Source organism: Peromyscus californicus, unplaced genomic scaffold (assembly GCF_007827085.1).
Source record: "Peromyscus californicus insignis strain IS unplaced genomic scaffold, ASM782708v3 Scaffold_11__1_contigs__length_118956290, whole genome shotgun sequence".
Lineage (NCBI taxonomy): Eukaryota > Metazoa > Chordata > Mammalia > Rodentia > Cricetidae > Peromyscus > Peromyscus californicus.
Window position 1 is genome coordinate 26,581,556 of NW_026294402.1, and position 16,545 is coordinate 26,598,100.

Consider the following 16,545-nt stretch of genomic DNA (forward strand, 5'->3'; position numbering starts at 1 on the left):
TGTGTACCACCAGGCCCAGCTCCAGGCAGCTCTTTACCTGAACTTTCCTCGAAGTAACTGTGGTAGAGACAAAGCTCAGGACAGACAACTAACAAACTACATTTAAATACTGAATCAGGCCAGCAAGACAGCTGAGCAGGTCAAAGTGCTTGCCACCAAACTTGACAGTTTCAGTTTGGTCCCTGGGATCTACAGGGAAGGAGAAATGACTCCTAATTGTCCTTTGGCCTCTGCATGCACATGGCATGCATGTGACCACCCCCCAAATAAAATTTAAAAAAAAAAATTCAGCTGAGAGCAATAAAAAGGAAGTATACAAAAAACACCAGGGAATGCAAGGAGGAATAAGAACATCAGTGTAAGAAAGACAACAAAAAGCTCCATTTTATTCAGTTTTCCACTTCATTTTTACTTACTTGAAACTAGCCTCTGATACGCTATTTATATCTTTGGCTGCAGATGAGTTTTTCTACCGTATAGTAAGAGGTGAAGCACTCAAGAAAAAAGCAGCTTCACTGGTCCCCTCCCTTCTACTCTGTGGAGAACTGGCACACACATCAGCCTGGAAGTCCCAACCATCATGCACCTGCTCCAGCGTACAAGAGGAAATGTGCTGTGCAAAGGACAAGCGACTCACCATATTTTCATCCATCTTATTCTTACTGTTAATCACTTTTTCTTCTGCACCAATCAGTCCCCCGTCTTGCTCTGCCATTCCAGATCCTGTGTAGAAAACGTTCACAGCTCAGTGTGTAGGCAGCCCACCTCAGGCCAGTCTCTCAGAAGCAGCAAATCCCTGCCTGAGGCCCACGACTCCGTATGTCACCGAATTGGCATGTCTGAGAATGCACTGTGCTTTGCAAGGATGAATGGTACAAGCATTGCAAAGGACTGATGAAGGAAGACAGGGTGCTTACTGCTCTCCCACCTAGAGGGATGGAATGTAAGTCTTTGGAGAAGCTGAGAGTATCCAGGATGGAAAACATATTCCAACCCTTACATTTACATACTGTAATGAGCACTAGCTATCCAACAGCACAATTCTTTGGTATCCAGATTCTACTGCATGGATGAAGGAATGCTACCTGTATGTGTGCTTTGAGTCTAACAGTTTTCTCCATAAGAAATTGCTTCTGCTTTAAATATCAACCCTTGCCACCTTCCACCCTCAAGTCCTCCTATTTGCCCTTCAAGTTTCAGGTTCTCTGGGGAGACATTTCCAGGTTGTAGCACTTAAAGTCAGTTTGTAATTATCTATCTCCTTCTATGTCTCTCAGTGGATTTTCTCCCCCAGACTTCCTACATAGTTACATCCTAAATGGTAAGCCTGAGTGAGCACGAGAAAGCAGTTCATCAACAGAGAACCGTAATCGAGGTGGAAAGAGCAAGGATAGCAACTGTCCTTTTTTCAAGGTCAGAAATGGCTTGAGCCAACATCACTGTGTGGCACATAGAATGGCAGCATGTCTGGATTCTGCACAGACGCAGAGAGAGAAAAATCCTTTTCATTTTTAGTTTCAACCATATGCTTCCAAGCTATCACAAATTTATTATTAATAACTATATTCAGTTTGTATAGATCTATGATTTGAATCTTTTATAAAGAGACTTGGTAACCAACTTGACGTGCTAAGGTAACTGCCTGGAGGTGAGTAGATTCCAATGTGAGTTTATTGAGCACTGCGGTCCCGGAGCTGCCAAAGGCAGGCAATAATACGAGGCCCAGCCATAGTGAACTTCTTCATTTCACAACTAGACTTGTTTTCTTAACACACACCAACAGGAGATTAATAACAATAGATAGCCATGCGGCTGCCTGAGCTTGTAGCCTAGTTAATTTATTAACTCATTACACTATAGCCAAAATGATGCAATTTTTCTCTAAAGCGTCTACTTCAAAAGAAAAGCACAATTTGATACCATTTAAATCAGGGCTGGCTTTGGTGTCTCAAATGAAACAACACTGCCTGTCTACCATTCAAGACAGAGGAATCTAGAAGGTATTGACTTACTTAGCACGGATGCTCATAATCAAGACTACTAAATTCTAATACTGAGCTCTTCCCACCTCATAGTTTTAAAAGCCATAAGGGCAAGATTCTCAGAACACAAAGGGATACTAAACCAACTCATCTAAGGGCTTGCCTTGGTCCGGCTGTCCTAAAGCTTGTCAGTGCTGTAACTTAGGGCTCTTCAACACCGCCTAAGCTTACTTTGGTTTCATAATGCACACAAGTGACTTCAAGAGACCAAAGTTAGTAGTTATATTGTCCCAAAATATTCTTTTAAGTAGGAAAGCAAAAGCCAGTCAAGCTTAACACCTAAGACATACAGTTGAGAGGAATATTAGCATAGTGACTTGCAAGAGGAGGAGACACAGTTGAATAATACTAACATGCAAAGAATTTCAGAAGAGTTAGATCATTCTTTTTGATTCTAAGAATAAAATATGGCATAAATCAGAACACCAGATTCTGAGCCAGGGAATCTCACTTGGTTCACCCATGACCAGACTGCCAAAGCTAAGAGAGTGAGCTCCTAAACTACACGAAGAAGAGGCACTACTACTGTCAATGACTCAAGAGAGGGACTAGCTAACCATCTGGGGGATTCTGCAGCTGTCACTAGCAACTCAGGCAGTAGAAACCACACGGGCTGTGAAGACAGCCTTGGGTCCAGACCTGGGTCCTCTACTTCTTAAATCTGCCGATTTAGGAAGCAATACCTCAGTGACGTTTTCACCTGCTTAATCTATTAAAACTGAGCAAAAACTCCTACCAAAGAGGGCGGTTTGGCGGGTCAACAAGATGACAATGCAGTTGACAGAGTGCTTCCCACAGCACACACTGTCTTTGAAGACTGGGGACTCACTGCACCTAGAGTGCCTCTGTCTCTACCTCTTTCCACAGCAGCATCTTGTGTTTAAGGAATACTACAACTCAGGAACATGAGACAAGGGGCATGGATGGAAGGTAAAGACAGCTAAAAGGGGGAAAGGCAACTGGTAATAATAAGAGAAAAAAAGAGAGAGGGAAATTCACAGTCTACCTGACTGTAAAAGTTAAACATATTCTTACATAGACTAGTTATACACAACCATTTGTTAAACTGACATACTTTTTTGACACTGACCCAGACAAAGACTTAGGGAAGCATCTGTTTCTTGGACATCCCCAAAGCCAAGCTTGGGTGGTCACACAGTGACTAGACTCTGCACACTAGGAAAGCCAGGGAGCTTGTTAGTAACATGGAGGCAGGGCTACTCTAGCTCCACTCAGCCATGGCTGAAGAAATGAGGCGGGGAAAGTCAGATGATGGTATGAAACATAAAATGAAACTTCCAACACACTGGGGAAGTGAAAAGGAATGGAGGTCTTAGGGAACATCTTTGACAAACCAACCTTTTTTCATTGGGTGGTACAACTCCGGCTGAGTGTCTAGCGGAAAGGAAAACAATAAAAAACAAAATAGCACAAAAGGAGATTAAGAAAGAAAATGGTTTCCTTCTAAGTTCCTCTCTATAAAGTGAACAAAAGGCATTTTTCCTTAAAAAAATATCCCATAAACAAACAACAGTAATCTAAACAGGAAATCACTAGATGTGTCCCTGATGAGAGAGAAAAGTGGGAAGTCAGGATTAGGCCTTTTAAGAGAAATTCTGAAAGAGTCTCATATTATTTAGCTGACCCCACAAACTATTATTATTTTTAGAAAATAGCAAAAAATGAAGTTAGTATTGATTGTGGTTCGCTGACAGAGAGACAAGGTACTATTAGGCTGAGCTTCACCCATACTGCCCCAACCCAAACAAGCACAGAGAAGGTGCTCAATGTGTGGCCGCCCCACAGCCTCATGGAGGTTGGGATCTAGAGTGAGAGTCAGGAATGGAGGGACACCACTTGCCCCACTAGTCTCTTGAGTTCTTAGTACTGGAAGGTCAGGAGCAGGGCAGCTGAACCTCTGAGCTAACGAGTCATGAAGGCATTTCTGTTCAACTCTAAAGGCGGGTTGGATGCACATCTTTCCACTCTATCTAATCGGCTATGTGACTGTATCCCAGAAGCTGTAGGAACTGAACTATCAGTGTGAATTCAATTCCACTTTGAATCTAAGCTACGTGACACCCTGGACAAGTATTTACTCTGCTCAAACCTCAGAGTCTCCAAAAGGGACACCCAGAGTATCTACCTTCAAAGAGTGCTCTGAGGTCTGAGTGAAAGGCATCCAAGTTCAATGCTTAACTAAAGCTGGCACAAAATTAAGATTCCAAAGCCATGGGCCATTTTTATCCTTACCACCCTCACCATCAGCAGTAGCAGGAAATAGAATCTGATTATACCAACTAGTCTTAGGGCACAAGTCTCAGCAGCTTGTTTATTTTTGGTACAGACTCTTGATTTTCAGGGACACTTTTAGATCCTGAGAACCAGCAAGAGAATAAAGGAAAAACAGGCTTGTGAATCAAAGGATACAGCTTCTCCTCCACCTCACATCAGAGATGGGACCCTGAACCAGTCAGGGCACCTCTTCAGCCTCTCCCCCTAACCTGCCTCCCAAGACTGGTAGGGAAGAGAATGATGGAATATACTAACCCAAAGGGACCCCCATGTAAAGGGGACATCACACAAGAGAAGGCTTGCTATAAAGTGTGAGAAATCAACAAATGTGAGAGATCTTTCTGATTTCCCTGATATCAAGTGTACTACTTCCCCACAGAACCTAGCACAGTGCCCACATACAGCAGGTGCTTGGAAAATCCACGCCTTCCTTTTCCCCGCCTCTCACAATGACACACCCTCCCCAAGTCAAGCAGATTTTTAAAAAATGTATTCCATTTTCTAATTTCCTTCTCCTCGCCTCTGCTCCTAGGGATGGCTCTGAGGACCATACATACCTTCATTCTCAGACAGAGATGGGAAGGGATGGAAAGGGTGGAACGGCGGGATCTCCTCACTCTCCTCAGAGCTCACCCGGACATCCACAGGGCTCTCTGAGATGGAGGAGGTGAACTGGTCCATATCTGTTCGCTGTTCCTGAAGGAGCTCATCTAACAAAAATACAGCAGGGAGCAGAGAAGCGGCATTTAGAAGCAAGTATAGGTACAGGACCAGCACTCTCAAAAAGGCCAATTCTTGTCACCCCAGAGCTCAAGACCTGGCAAGAGCCCCACAGTCTGCGCCCCACCTCCTGCCAACTGCCTGACTTTATGTGGTCCATCTCTAGAGAAGTCATCATACATAACTGCAACTTCACACTTTTTGGATTATTTCACTATCTGTATCTCTACTCCCACAACAAGAATTCAAGCAGATATTATCTACTGGTAAACCATTTTACCCTGAAACACACAGCAGAAGACAGGATGATATACAGAGTAAACTGGTAACAGGAAACATCCCAGGCCTCTGCAATTTCACACTCTAGAGTTTCTTCCGCTAATAAGAGTGAAGGTCAATGAAATTCAAGGCTCTGTGGCTGCAGGCCAGTACATCTGTCTTCGGAGACTCTGCAGCCTTGTCATGTAAACCTCTAGTCAATTTCAGACTTTCTGAAACCACGGTGTGCTAATGCCTACCTCACCAGCCAGCCTTTCTTACTTCTGATTTACTTCATCCTTCCCTGCCATCACTCCTGAGCCTCACCAAAAGAGTCCAGTCTGGCCTTGATATAATTAGTACCCACCGATTTCCTCCTGGATTTCTTGAGCCACATAAGGAACTTTGTACAATAGAGAAAGGCTTTGGTTCCTTCTTTCTTCAATTACATGGAGGTGTGTCATCACCTAGAAGCAAGCACAGTATGGGGAAAGGTCTTGTCACTGAAAACGATGAGGTCAGGAGGAAAAACACCCACATATAGTTCCAGAGACCCAAAGGTTCTATTTGCTACTGGACAAAGCAGAACAGCTGGAAGAAGTCTATTACTTTCCTTGCCAGACTAGCAAACCTCTAAAGCATAAGAGAGCACACAGTGTGAGTGATAGTCATTTATCCCCAGAGAGGACAAATTAGAAAAAAAGTCATTTTTAAAATACGGTCATGAAGAGCTGGAGAGACGGCTCAGTGGACATGAGCATTTGCTGCTTTTCCAGAGGACTTGTATTCAATGTGTAGCACCCACATGAGAGTTCACACAGCCTGTTAATTCTCGTTCCAGGGATCAGAGATCCTCTTCCAGTCTCCACAGACAACCAGGAATGCATACAGGCAAAACACTCATCCATATAAAATTTTTTAAAAAAGCTCACTAGTCAGTTGATTTGGTTTTTATACAAGACAATTACAACTGTCACTAACTACACTGAGTAAAGGCCCTGTTTTGTAGGGTGCTAGACTTTAATGAAAACTTCGCTGAGTCTGAGAAAGAGGGGAAGTGCCCGTCACTTTTTTCCTACTAGGAAAAGCTGAGCAGGTACACACACAACTGGAATACTGGCAGGAAGGCTGCTCATGGATATGGCTTGGTGAAACAATTACCTAAAATTATTAAGGTGAAGACCAGGACTCCAAACAAACAAGCAAGCAAGTAAGCAAGCCAGGCAGCGGTGGTGCAGAGCCAGGCGGATCTCTGAGTTTGAGACCAGCCTGGTCTACAGAGCGAGACCCAGGACAGGCACCAAAACTACACAGAGAAATCCTGTCTCAAACAAAACAAAACAAAACAGACCAGGACTAATTTATTCCTATTTAAATTATGGTTCTTTAAAATAAAATTCATAAGGCATGAATAACCCATTTTCATGTGCTGAAGAAAGATTTATCTATGCTAGCGCATTACTTTTCTGAATGCAAAGGCTGTTAATCCAATGATAACAACAAAAGCATCCAAGGTAGGAAAGGCAGGTGATGTGACTCAAAGACACAGTGGAGTTCTGCTGCAGCAGCTCAACAAACTCCCGACCACATTACCCCTCCAGCCTAAGCTTGCACTTCCTGAGCTGCTTCTAAAGGGGGCGCTCAAAACTAGTGGACTGGACAGCCCTGAAGCCATTAACATGAAGGATCAAAACGGAAAAAATTAAAGATGCTTTTACTGTAGACTGATGTGCTTCTGACCTTTAAAAGCAAGATGGAAGCAATTTAATTTTGTATTTGCCATTCTGCCAATCAAATAAATTGAAGCACAAGTGTGAGGGCCTTTGCAAAAAATGCAAATGGAATTGCAATGTGCTGCCCGGAGTCCAAGCACATGTAGATACCATTATACTTCCTCAGATAATTAGGGAGCCATTTGAGAGGACAAGAACCACAGGGTGGAATAGTGGGAATCAGTCATTATAGAAACCTTTGCGCTAAAGAGCCTGAGTGATAGGTTCAAAACACAGGAGCACTAAAAATATATGAAACATAAACCAATTCAGGCTTAAATTTGGGTCAGACCAAAGAAAAAATATTTTACGAGATTGATTTATTTTATTTTATGTGTATGGGTGTTCTGCCTATATCTAAGTCTGCATATCACATTTGTTCCTGGTACCTCCACGGGCCAGTAGAGGGCATGTCCCCTGGAACTAGTTAAAGATGATTGTGAGTGGATATATGGGTGCTGGGAATCAAACCCCGGTGTTCTAGAAGAGCGGCTAGTAATCTTAACCACTGAGCCTCTCTCCAGCTCCCAGGAATATCTTATTATGTACACAGTAAACCTTTTTTAAAATATCTAATCAGAAATATTTCTGGTCCTAAATATTTGGATAAGGGATACTTATCATGTAACACGCTGAGTGTTTACACTGAGTGCTCAGGCAGCACAGGGAACAGGTAATGACAGATGTAATTCAGTGGTCCCATTTCCCTGACATCTCACAAGCTGAGAACAGACTTACAGTTCCCAGAAGAGTTAGGTTTTTCCACAGAATTGCTAATATGGGATGATGCTGTTTTTCAGTTTACTTGCTGTGGATCTTTGTCTCAGGAATTTGCTAATTATCAAATCAGGCTCACAGATGTGTAGCTCAGCTGTGTAGACTATATGCCTAGAATGTGAAAGGCCCCAGATTCTACCTTCAGTACCAAAACAAAAAGTCGCTCTCCATTATATTATATTACATATAATAAATATTCCCTCAAAAATATATTTAACATATACCCAAATATATCCCATACAAATTTAATTTAATTTCATCCCCATGACCCCCCTGTAAGATACAACAAAAATATACTAAAAGATTTGGGTCAAACCAATCCAATCCTGACAAGATTCATTTTTCCACCTGTCTTCCAAAGACAGTCCAGAACTCCTGGTGTTTTCCCTCTTCCACTCCATGTAGTGTGAAATGAAACCTTAACACCAGACCTCTACTAGGTGCTTCCTACGGCCTCGGAAATATCGCTGCCCATAGTCCCACTCTTCAGGCACCAAAGTTCTTTAGTTCTTTCCAACATCCAACTTCTTTTTGTTTTTCGAGACAGGGTTTCTCTGTGTAGTTTTGATGTCTGTCCTGGGTCTCAATCTGTAGACCAGGCTGGCCTCGAACTCACAGAGATCCACCTGGTTCTGCTTCCCAAGTGCTGGGATCAAAGGCATGCACCACCAACCCCCGGTCAAACATCCAACTTCTAATGTGAACTTTGTATCTTGGAGGAAAGTAATTCTTCATTTCCTAGTTAACAAACTTAATTTGTATGAGTCCTTGAGCAGTAGTCAAGGGATCCGACTTCATTAGACTCTGTAAAAAAAATTTTTTTTTTTTTTTTTGGTTTTTCGAGACTCGTTTCTCTGTGTAGCTGTTTTTGGAGCCTGTCCTGGAACTGGATCTGTAGACCAGGCTGGCCTTGAACTCACAGAGATTCACCTGCCTCTGCCTCTCAGGTGCTGGGATTAAAAGGCATGTGCCATCAACCATCCAGCCTGTGAAATTTTAACATGCAGATGGTAACACAAACTTCTGCCTAACACAGGGAGTGAAACTAAGCTCTGGGATCCTATGACTTTTGGGTAAATTATTTTATGATTGTACTCTAAGAAGCTGGGAAGAACAGTCTCTGGAAGGGCACTCACTCTAAGCACATCTCATGCATATGAGTACTCATAATCTGCACGGCTTTCTATTTAAAACAGGAAAATAAAACAAGGATGATGATGTTATTACAGCATCCTCAGAAAAATCAACGAACTATTATATTTGACTTGGCAGTCCTATGCACAGCTCACAGTCTAGGAATACATGAGAAGATTTACTAACATATGGACAAGTACCAAAATAAGAACTAGAAAAACCTGTACAAACGACAGTGGGGTAAACTGGGCTTAGCAAGGACAAACTCACAAATGTGTCTGTCTGAATAAAACTTCAATGGGTACAAGAGGAAGTAAAGTGTTGTTTTGTGGCTTTAGAAATCCAATCCCAGGACTCAGACACACTGGGCAAATGTTCCTACCAGTAAGCAATATCAACGTTTAAGACCCATACAAAGTATTTGCCTAGAAAAGGGTTTCACATACTAATTCAGGTGATGAGTTGAATCAGAAATGAACTGACATAAAAATTTGATTTGGAAACTGGCTTATCTCTTCCTGGCAAAACCCAAGTGGCATACTAAATGTCTTCTAAGGAGCACAACAGCAGTGTGTCTCAGCACCTACTGGAAACCTGTCTAGTTTACCTGGGATTTCATCTGGGCAGCCTTTTCTGGGTCAACAGCCAACACGTGCTGGTAATGCCGAATGGTATGGAGGCGATCTTTATTCTCAGCACGGACGTAACGACGCAGAGCTTGTAGAATACGATGTGGCTGCCAAGACCAGAGAATTCAAAGTAGGTGAGGAAAACAAAATTCTCAAAATTGATTAGAATAAAAGCTCTAGCTTGGAAACAAGTAAAGAACTATCTTTCTTGGTAAAAAAAAACCAAACTATGTTCCAGGTTCTTCAGCTCAAGGTCCTCCTGTGAACTAATTTTTTTTTTTTCCTGGTGTGATTTAAAACCTAAATTGTGAGCTACGTGGTTTTTTGTGTCACTCTAGAGAGAGAGGGATTTCAATGGCATAAATCAAGAAGGACACAAATATTCTCCTGTCAAATACTTCTTAATTAAGAAAAGAATTCCTAGCATGTGTACATCGGAGTCTGTGAGGTCAGTGGGTAATTCTGTGGAGTTTGTTCTCTTCCTCCACCTCTGTGTGGGTTCTGGAGACTGAACTCTGGTTGTCAGGGTTATGCAGCATGTGCCCTTATCCTCTGTGTCACAGCACTGGCTCCTGTCCAATACTCTCTATGGCTCTCAAAGGCAGAGAGGTTTGATTTAAACATAAAAAAAGCTTGAGACCACTTACTCAGGAGTTCCACTCTGATTATTTTCCCCTTTTCCTTCTTTGTTTACTCGGCTGGCCCCAGGCTTGGGACTCCCCTGCCTCTGAATCTGAAGGGCTCAGATTACAAGTGTGCACCACCACTGCCCACATCTTTCCCTTTCCTTCAGAAGATGATTTTGAATGAATTGTTTCAAACACTTACATTCAGAGGCATGCTTTCCTTCTTTGAAAGTAAGGGTACCACAGAGAATCCAGAACTGTAGAACAGTAAGTTCCCTGAGCTTACATCTTTCCCTTTCCTTTAGAAGATGATTTTGAATGAATTGTTTCAAACACTTACATTCAGAGGCATGCCTTCCTTCTTTGAAAGTAAGGGTACCACAGAGAATCCAGAACTGTAGAACAGTAAGTTCCCTGAGCTTATGCTTGTCCACTTGTATATCCCAGGTGGCACATGCAGGCACACCGTGATGGAATGCTACCAAGCTCATCTATCCAGATACTAGACTTGGTTCCTTTTCTTTTCTAATCTTTACCTTCAATTTTGTCAAAACTTGTCTTAAAAATCTAATTTTTCACCAAGCTGTATGTTCCATTAAGTACACGCTTTAAATAGGCAACAGTAAGAACATGACTTGGCTTCGAGTCCACTCTGACCCCAACTCACCCGAGGTGGGTCAGACTGCAGGGCAGCCAGGTAATTCTCCAGAGCTATCCGCCGGCGGTCATTCAGCATGGCTTCCACTCGGGCCAAGTGAGTTTCCACAAGCTGCTGCTTCTCGCTGGCTGCTTCCTTCTCTAAAGCTTTAACCATAGCTTGGAAGTGCTAAGCCAAGAAAGAAGGAACAACATGTAATTCATGGCACCAGTAGGAAGTCTAAAAAAGCACCCTCAGGACCTAATACTTTTCTTTGCCTAGTACCTCTGTGTCTCCATAAGACAGTAACAGATTCAGAGTGGCATTAGCTCTGATTTCTATTTAAAAAAAAAAAAAAAAAAAAACCTAAATTACATTTCTGTGTTAGAGAGACTCGAGTTTCTGTTGCTAAAATTACTAGGTTTGTAATTTCAACATCTGGTTTTTCAATGTTCACTATCATCTTTTCCATGTTCTAACAAGACACCAACTTCTAAATCCTGAAGCACTAACTAACAGGACATGTTTTGAAATAGTTCAGCAATGAATGTGCTGGCTCACACTGGGTTATACCTACTAGAGCTGTGAAGGGAACGTTATCTGTGAGCTGCCTGGCCATGTTTACTGGCAGCTTAATGTTGCTGAATCAAATACCCCTAAAGAAGATGAAATTGCTTGTGTAAGAATCAAAGCTCTGAGATTTTGAGAGACTGATTAAAAAAAAGCCAAGGTCCTCCAAGAAATATACCAGTGATAAGGAGAGAGTTCACCTGATATATACTGAGTTTAAAATGTGTGCTTAGTCTGGGTAGAGGGTCTTTGTTCAGCTTTCAAAGGTACTCTCCCACACACACACACAAATTAAAGCATAACACGATCCATTCTCCAAAACCAAATCAGTCTTATGAATTGCTGTTCCCATCGCTAACCCCGCCTGTCTACTGAAGGAGTACAATAGCAATAAATCTGCTGCTAGGATTTTGAGGTTCCATCTTTACAAAGTCAGGGATAAACTTGCATTCAAGAGCCGTGTTTTTTGCCTTTCGGCTTGTCAATGAGTCTGTCAGTTTCTTTTTAATCCAGTAGTGTTGAAAAACAAGTCACAGCCCATGAACAAGATGACAGAGGGCTTTTGCCAGGAAAGCAGAATTAAGCAACAACTAAGCCAAGGTTACTTCCTGCACAAATTAGGTGTGCTCTGGGAGAGGGTTTGGTTTCTTTCTACCACAGGCAAGCAACACTACTGGCGAAAACTCAATGGGAAAGACAGGAGAAAGGAAGGAGAAGGAGAAGAGGGAGGAAGAGAGGGAGGGGGGAGGGAAGGGAGAAGAGAGCGGGAGGGAAAAGAGGGAGGGAGAAGAGAGAGGAAGAGAGACACAACTTCCTTGTAACTTAAGTCCTTGACTAGAAGGAGGTGCTAAATTCAAATTCACTGGGAGTTTGGCCTGCCTGTATTTGCAGCAGGTCACACTGGACCCTCTGTCGCCTTGTCCAGAGAAAGCATCCTACCTGAATGAGGGTCTGTCTCTCTGCTTTGGGGAGGTTCTTGGCTTGAAGCTCTGCCTCTTCCCATTCCTTCTTTACCTAGAACAAAGATCAAAAACACTCAGAGAATAAGCCTCTGAAACAACTTCCCCATTTTCTAAAAATACTGATGGGCACTGAATCCAACTCCGGAAATTGTGCAAAAAGAAACCACATCATATGATCCCTGAGATCAGACTGTTACTCAGAAATGTCTAGGCCTTGGTCATCCCCAGACCTAACCTCAATTCCACGACCTCTCTGTTATATACCTTGGGCAAGTTACTCTTATGTTTATTTCCCCTTCATTAAAAACTAAAATTAATACCGAATGTTATCAGAACTGATGTCAATATAAGATAATGAGCATTTTGCTAAGAGTAAGTCCAGTGTATAAGACACGAGAGTGGAGCACAAGCCCATCCCAATCCCTCCTGTTATTGCTGTTCTGAGACAGTCTTATGCAGCTCAAGCTGGCCCCAGGCGGCAGGTGCAGCCATGGATGACCTTCAGTTTTGGCCTCCCTGCTGCCTCCTTCAAGGGCTGGGTAACAGGTGTGTCCCTCTACCCTGTTTTGTATGGTGCTGGGGACTGGGCCCAGGGCTTTAAGCATGCTAGGCAAGCACTCTCTGAACTGAGTCACATCCAAAGCCTCCAGGCAAGGCCAACCTAGGTTAGACTATGCGTGACCCTGAGGAGGATGTACTAAGGATCTCCCTGCTTTAACTTTTAGAATGCTTCCAAGTAAATAAACATTCCTGAGACTTTAGAATCTTCCCTCTGCAACTAGAAAGTATTAATAACTGTTTTACTTCATCTAATCTACTTTTACAATTTCATAACCCAAGTCTTCATTTCGACAGTGACAAAAAATTGAATTTTTAAAAATAAAAATTTAAAGTCAGCAAGAGCAAAAGAATAACAAGCAAGTACCAGTACAGGACATGTTCAGAAGTGTCTGCGACACCACTGAAAGTAATTTCATAACATGAGAGAGGAGGCGGAGAAAAGGGGTTCATCCACTAGAGGTAGCTCCCCAGAACCTCATGGCATTTTAGCCAGCAATGTCCTTCTCTTCAACTATAAAATCCTGCCTTGCAGACTAGTTGCCTAGTGTGTATCAGGTCCTGACCCAATCCCTAGCACAAACCAAAAACAATACAAGCACCATTACCCTATCCATTCGATTGCGATGCCGAATTTCCAGTTGTTCCTTAGCCTTCTGGAAGCGGGCGTGCTCATTATCATCCGCTGAGGTCTCAAAATACACATCAACATCATTGGTTGGCAGGGGAGTTGGGGGAACTGAAACAAAGTCACAGAGGGAGTTGTCTTGGGGAGTCAGGCAGATAATAAAGCGCAGGACCCACAGGATGGACTCGATTAGTCTTGTGGCTTTGCTAGAAAGTGCAGGGTGCTGCCGCCTGCCAAGACCCCACTGCTAGACTGCGATGGGCAACCTTCTTGGCATCCTAGTCACTAACCATGTCAGTCCATGTTAACACAGCAATTTATTGGCAGCCCAAAGCCCTAGCTAGCATCTTCAGCACCCACAAGGCATTTTACCTAGGACTGAAGGACAAAGAAAAAAAAAAAGAGAGAGAGAGATACCTGCTTCTACAATCTTCCCTTCAGAGCTTGACACCTAAAACATGCCACCCTACTGTTTATTGCTAATGGTATCTAAATGGAAACCAGAGCTGAAATTAGACCTCATGGAGACATTTCCACAAAGGTCTCCACTTTTAAGGAACAGTTTCTTGTCTTTTCTATGGCAATCTTTGGGCCTTAATTTGGAGAAACTGGTTCAAGTGTGCATTCTTTACATATCGGCTGGTGGAGAAAGTCCAAACCACTCTAGTTCTGAAGGACTCTGAGGCCTCTGTCCAGTAACAAGGCTAATGAAGGTTAAACTAAATTTATTTGATGAGGACACTCTCTACTGATGGGAAGATGCTTTGGTCTTATTTGATTCATGACAATGACTGAGGATGCTTCCAGGTGTCCTCCAGAGCACAGATCCAGTAAAACAGAAATCTCTTACCCCACTGCTGCTTAAGCATGAGCTGTTATGGCCCCCAAGGCAAGTGCATAAAGGACTGGTGGGCAAATTCACTTTGTTGTAATGCATAGTTTTAACCCATAGAATAAGGGTGAATAAGGGTGAAACTGCTTAAAAAAAAAAAAGGCTAGAAATCAGCCAGCCATTCCACAAACTTCATCAGAAGCCACTCCCCTGCCCCCTTTTAATTTAGTCAGCCTTATAGCTGTAACCTTGCAATACTTTGTCTCTGTAATTTGAAAAAGGATCTCAGTATCTTACGTTCAAATGAAATAAATTACAGTATTTTTTTTTAATTTTTTTGGTGAATTCTTATTTATCTTAATTTATTTATTCTTTTTTAATGGTGTTTTGCCTGTATATGTGTGTGAGGGTGTCGGATCTTGGACTTACAGACAGCTGTGAGCTGCCATGTGGGTGCTGGGAATTGAACCCAGGTCCTCTAGAACAGCAGTCTGTGCTCTTAACTGCTGAGCCGTCTCTCTAGTCCCAGTATGTTTCCTAATTAGTAAATCATATTCCTCTAGTGTTTATTCAAAGTTCAGTGAAGAATTTCAAATCTATTTTTACCACTCTATACACAGTCATCAGCAACACACATCAGAAGTATAAAGGCTTTCAGCCTGGCCATGGTGGCACACGTCTTTAATCCCAGCTCTTGGGAGGCGGAGGTAGGTGGATCTCTGAGTTCGAGGCCCACGTGGGAGTTTCAGGACAGCCAAAGCTACACAGAGAAACCCCGTTTCAGAAAAAGAAAAAAAAGGCTTCCATTCGGTGTGAATGGTTCCAATCTCTGGGCTGGGAGAATGCAAACAGTGAACCTAAACACACCTCAAAACTAAAAACGAAAAGCACAGCACTTTGGAGACCTCCTTCTAGAGACATGAAGTACAGGTGAGAATCATGACAGGCTCAGCCTACCCACTCACCTCAGCCTCCTTAAGAGACACAATGTGATCACAGAAAAGCTGCTACCTATAGGTCTTCAAGGCTCTCCAGCTCGAAGTACATACACCACTGCTTCTCCTCAGCAGAGCTCTCCTGATGCACAGGAAACTTTACCTTGTGACAAAGCACTGTCTGAGCTTTGGGGACACAGAGTATCTCCACATTCAGTGAGATCATCAAAGGGCCTCAGCTCCGTAAGCATTAGCCTAAAACAAGGTTTGTACATTCTTAGCTGAGTTCTTTTCAAAAGCAGTAATCGTCACAAGAATTCTTATCTCTAAATCTTTTCTAAATAAATTTGTGGATGGAAGTTCCCATGGCTCATTTTTTTTTTTTAACGTTTTCAGGACTATTAAATAAAAGTAGTCTTCTTTCCCCAGTGTAGCTGGGATGGAAGCAATAAAAGCACACCACAATACATTAAGATCTTAAACATCTTTGGGAAGAGGAAGAAGAAAGTCTGTGAAGATATCCAAATGAAAAACTATCAGAGGCTCCAGCAAACACCAGAGACAGGCAGCATGATGAGTTCCAGAGCAGGAGCCAAGGGAAACTGCCTGGTCTGAGGATTCTCCTGGCACATAAATTAACACTACAAGACAGGATCTTAAAGAAAGTACTAACTAGGAAAGAAGAAAAATTTGCCCTGTTTAACATAAGCCAACTCAACTGAAGCACTGCCCTTCCTCTGAAACCAAAGCTACACACAATCAGAAGTGCACACTTCCTAGAGCCCTGCAAAACCCATGTGGCCACAATACTAGCAAAGCGGAGTCAAGAGGGTTGGGGCACAACTCTCTTTGTGCACTAGAGTGCACAAAGGAGGTATTTTAATACTCTGGAATCCCGTAAGTATTCCTGTTGTCAGTCCTTTGGAGGGTGGGGGGGTCCTAACAGGCAGCATGCAGCATAGGGGTCAGCAGCAGGTTTGGTCAGAGTCAGAACAAGAGGCGAGGCCTAAGGCACATGACTGAGCAGCCCTCAGTGCTACCATGCAATTGCTCTAGGGTCCCTTTCAACAACAACAGATGACCAGAGGACACAGCTGCCTTCCTACTGACACGAACCCCCACTCCCACAGCCTACGAACTCTACGTCCATGAGAACCAACAAGGCCTGGC

The 16,545-nt window shown here is 42.9% G+C and overlaps 1 protein-coding gene across 4 annotated transcripts in view; it reads right to left on the minus strand.

Moving 5' to 3' along the window:
• The window catches only part of Aplp2 (amyloid beta precursor like protein 2), a 71,762-nt gene that overhangs the window by 4,074 nt on the left and 51,143 nt on the right, over positions 1 to 16,545 (minus strand). For 2 of the 4 annotated variants that reach the window (XM_052755743.1, XM_052755721.1), the window contains 8 exons: positions 13,589 to 13,719; positions 12,400 to 12,474; positions 10,921 to 11,079; positions 9,606 to 9,734; positions 5,683 to 5,782; positions 4,895 to 5,047; positions 3,402 to 3,437; positions 638 to 723 (listed from right to left, as the gene is read on the minus strand). In XM_052755743.1, the coding sequence (XP_052611703.1) occupies positions 638 to 723; positions 3,402 to 3,437; positions 4,895 to 5,047; positions 5,683 to 5,782; positions 9,606 to 9,734; positions 10,921 to 11,079; positions 12,400 to 12,474; positions 13,589 to 13,719 (869 nt within the window). The remainder of the gene's footprint in view (positions 1 to 637; positions 724 to 3,401; positions 3,438 to 4,894; positions 5,048 to 5,682; positions 5,783 to 9,605; positions 9,735 to 10,920; positions 11,080 to 12,399; positions 12,475 to 13,588; positions 13,720 to 16,545) is intronic. The other 2 variants (XM_052755748.1, XM_052755732.1) reach the window with 1 other exon arrangement.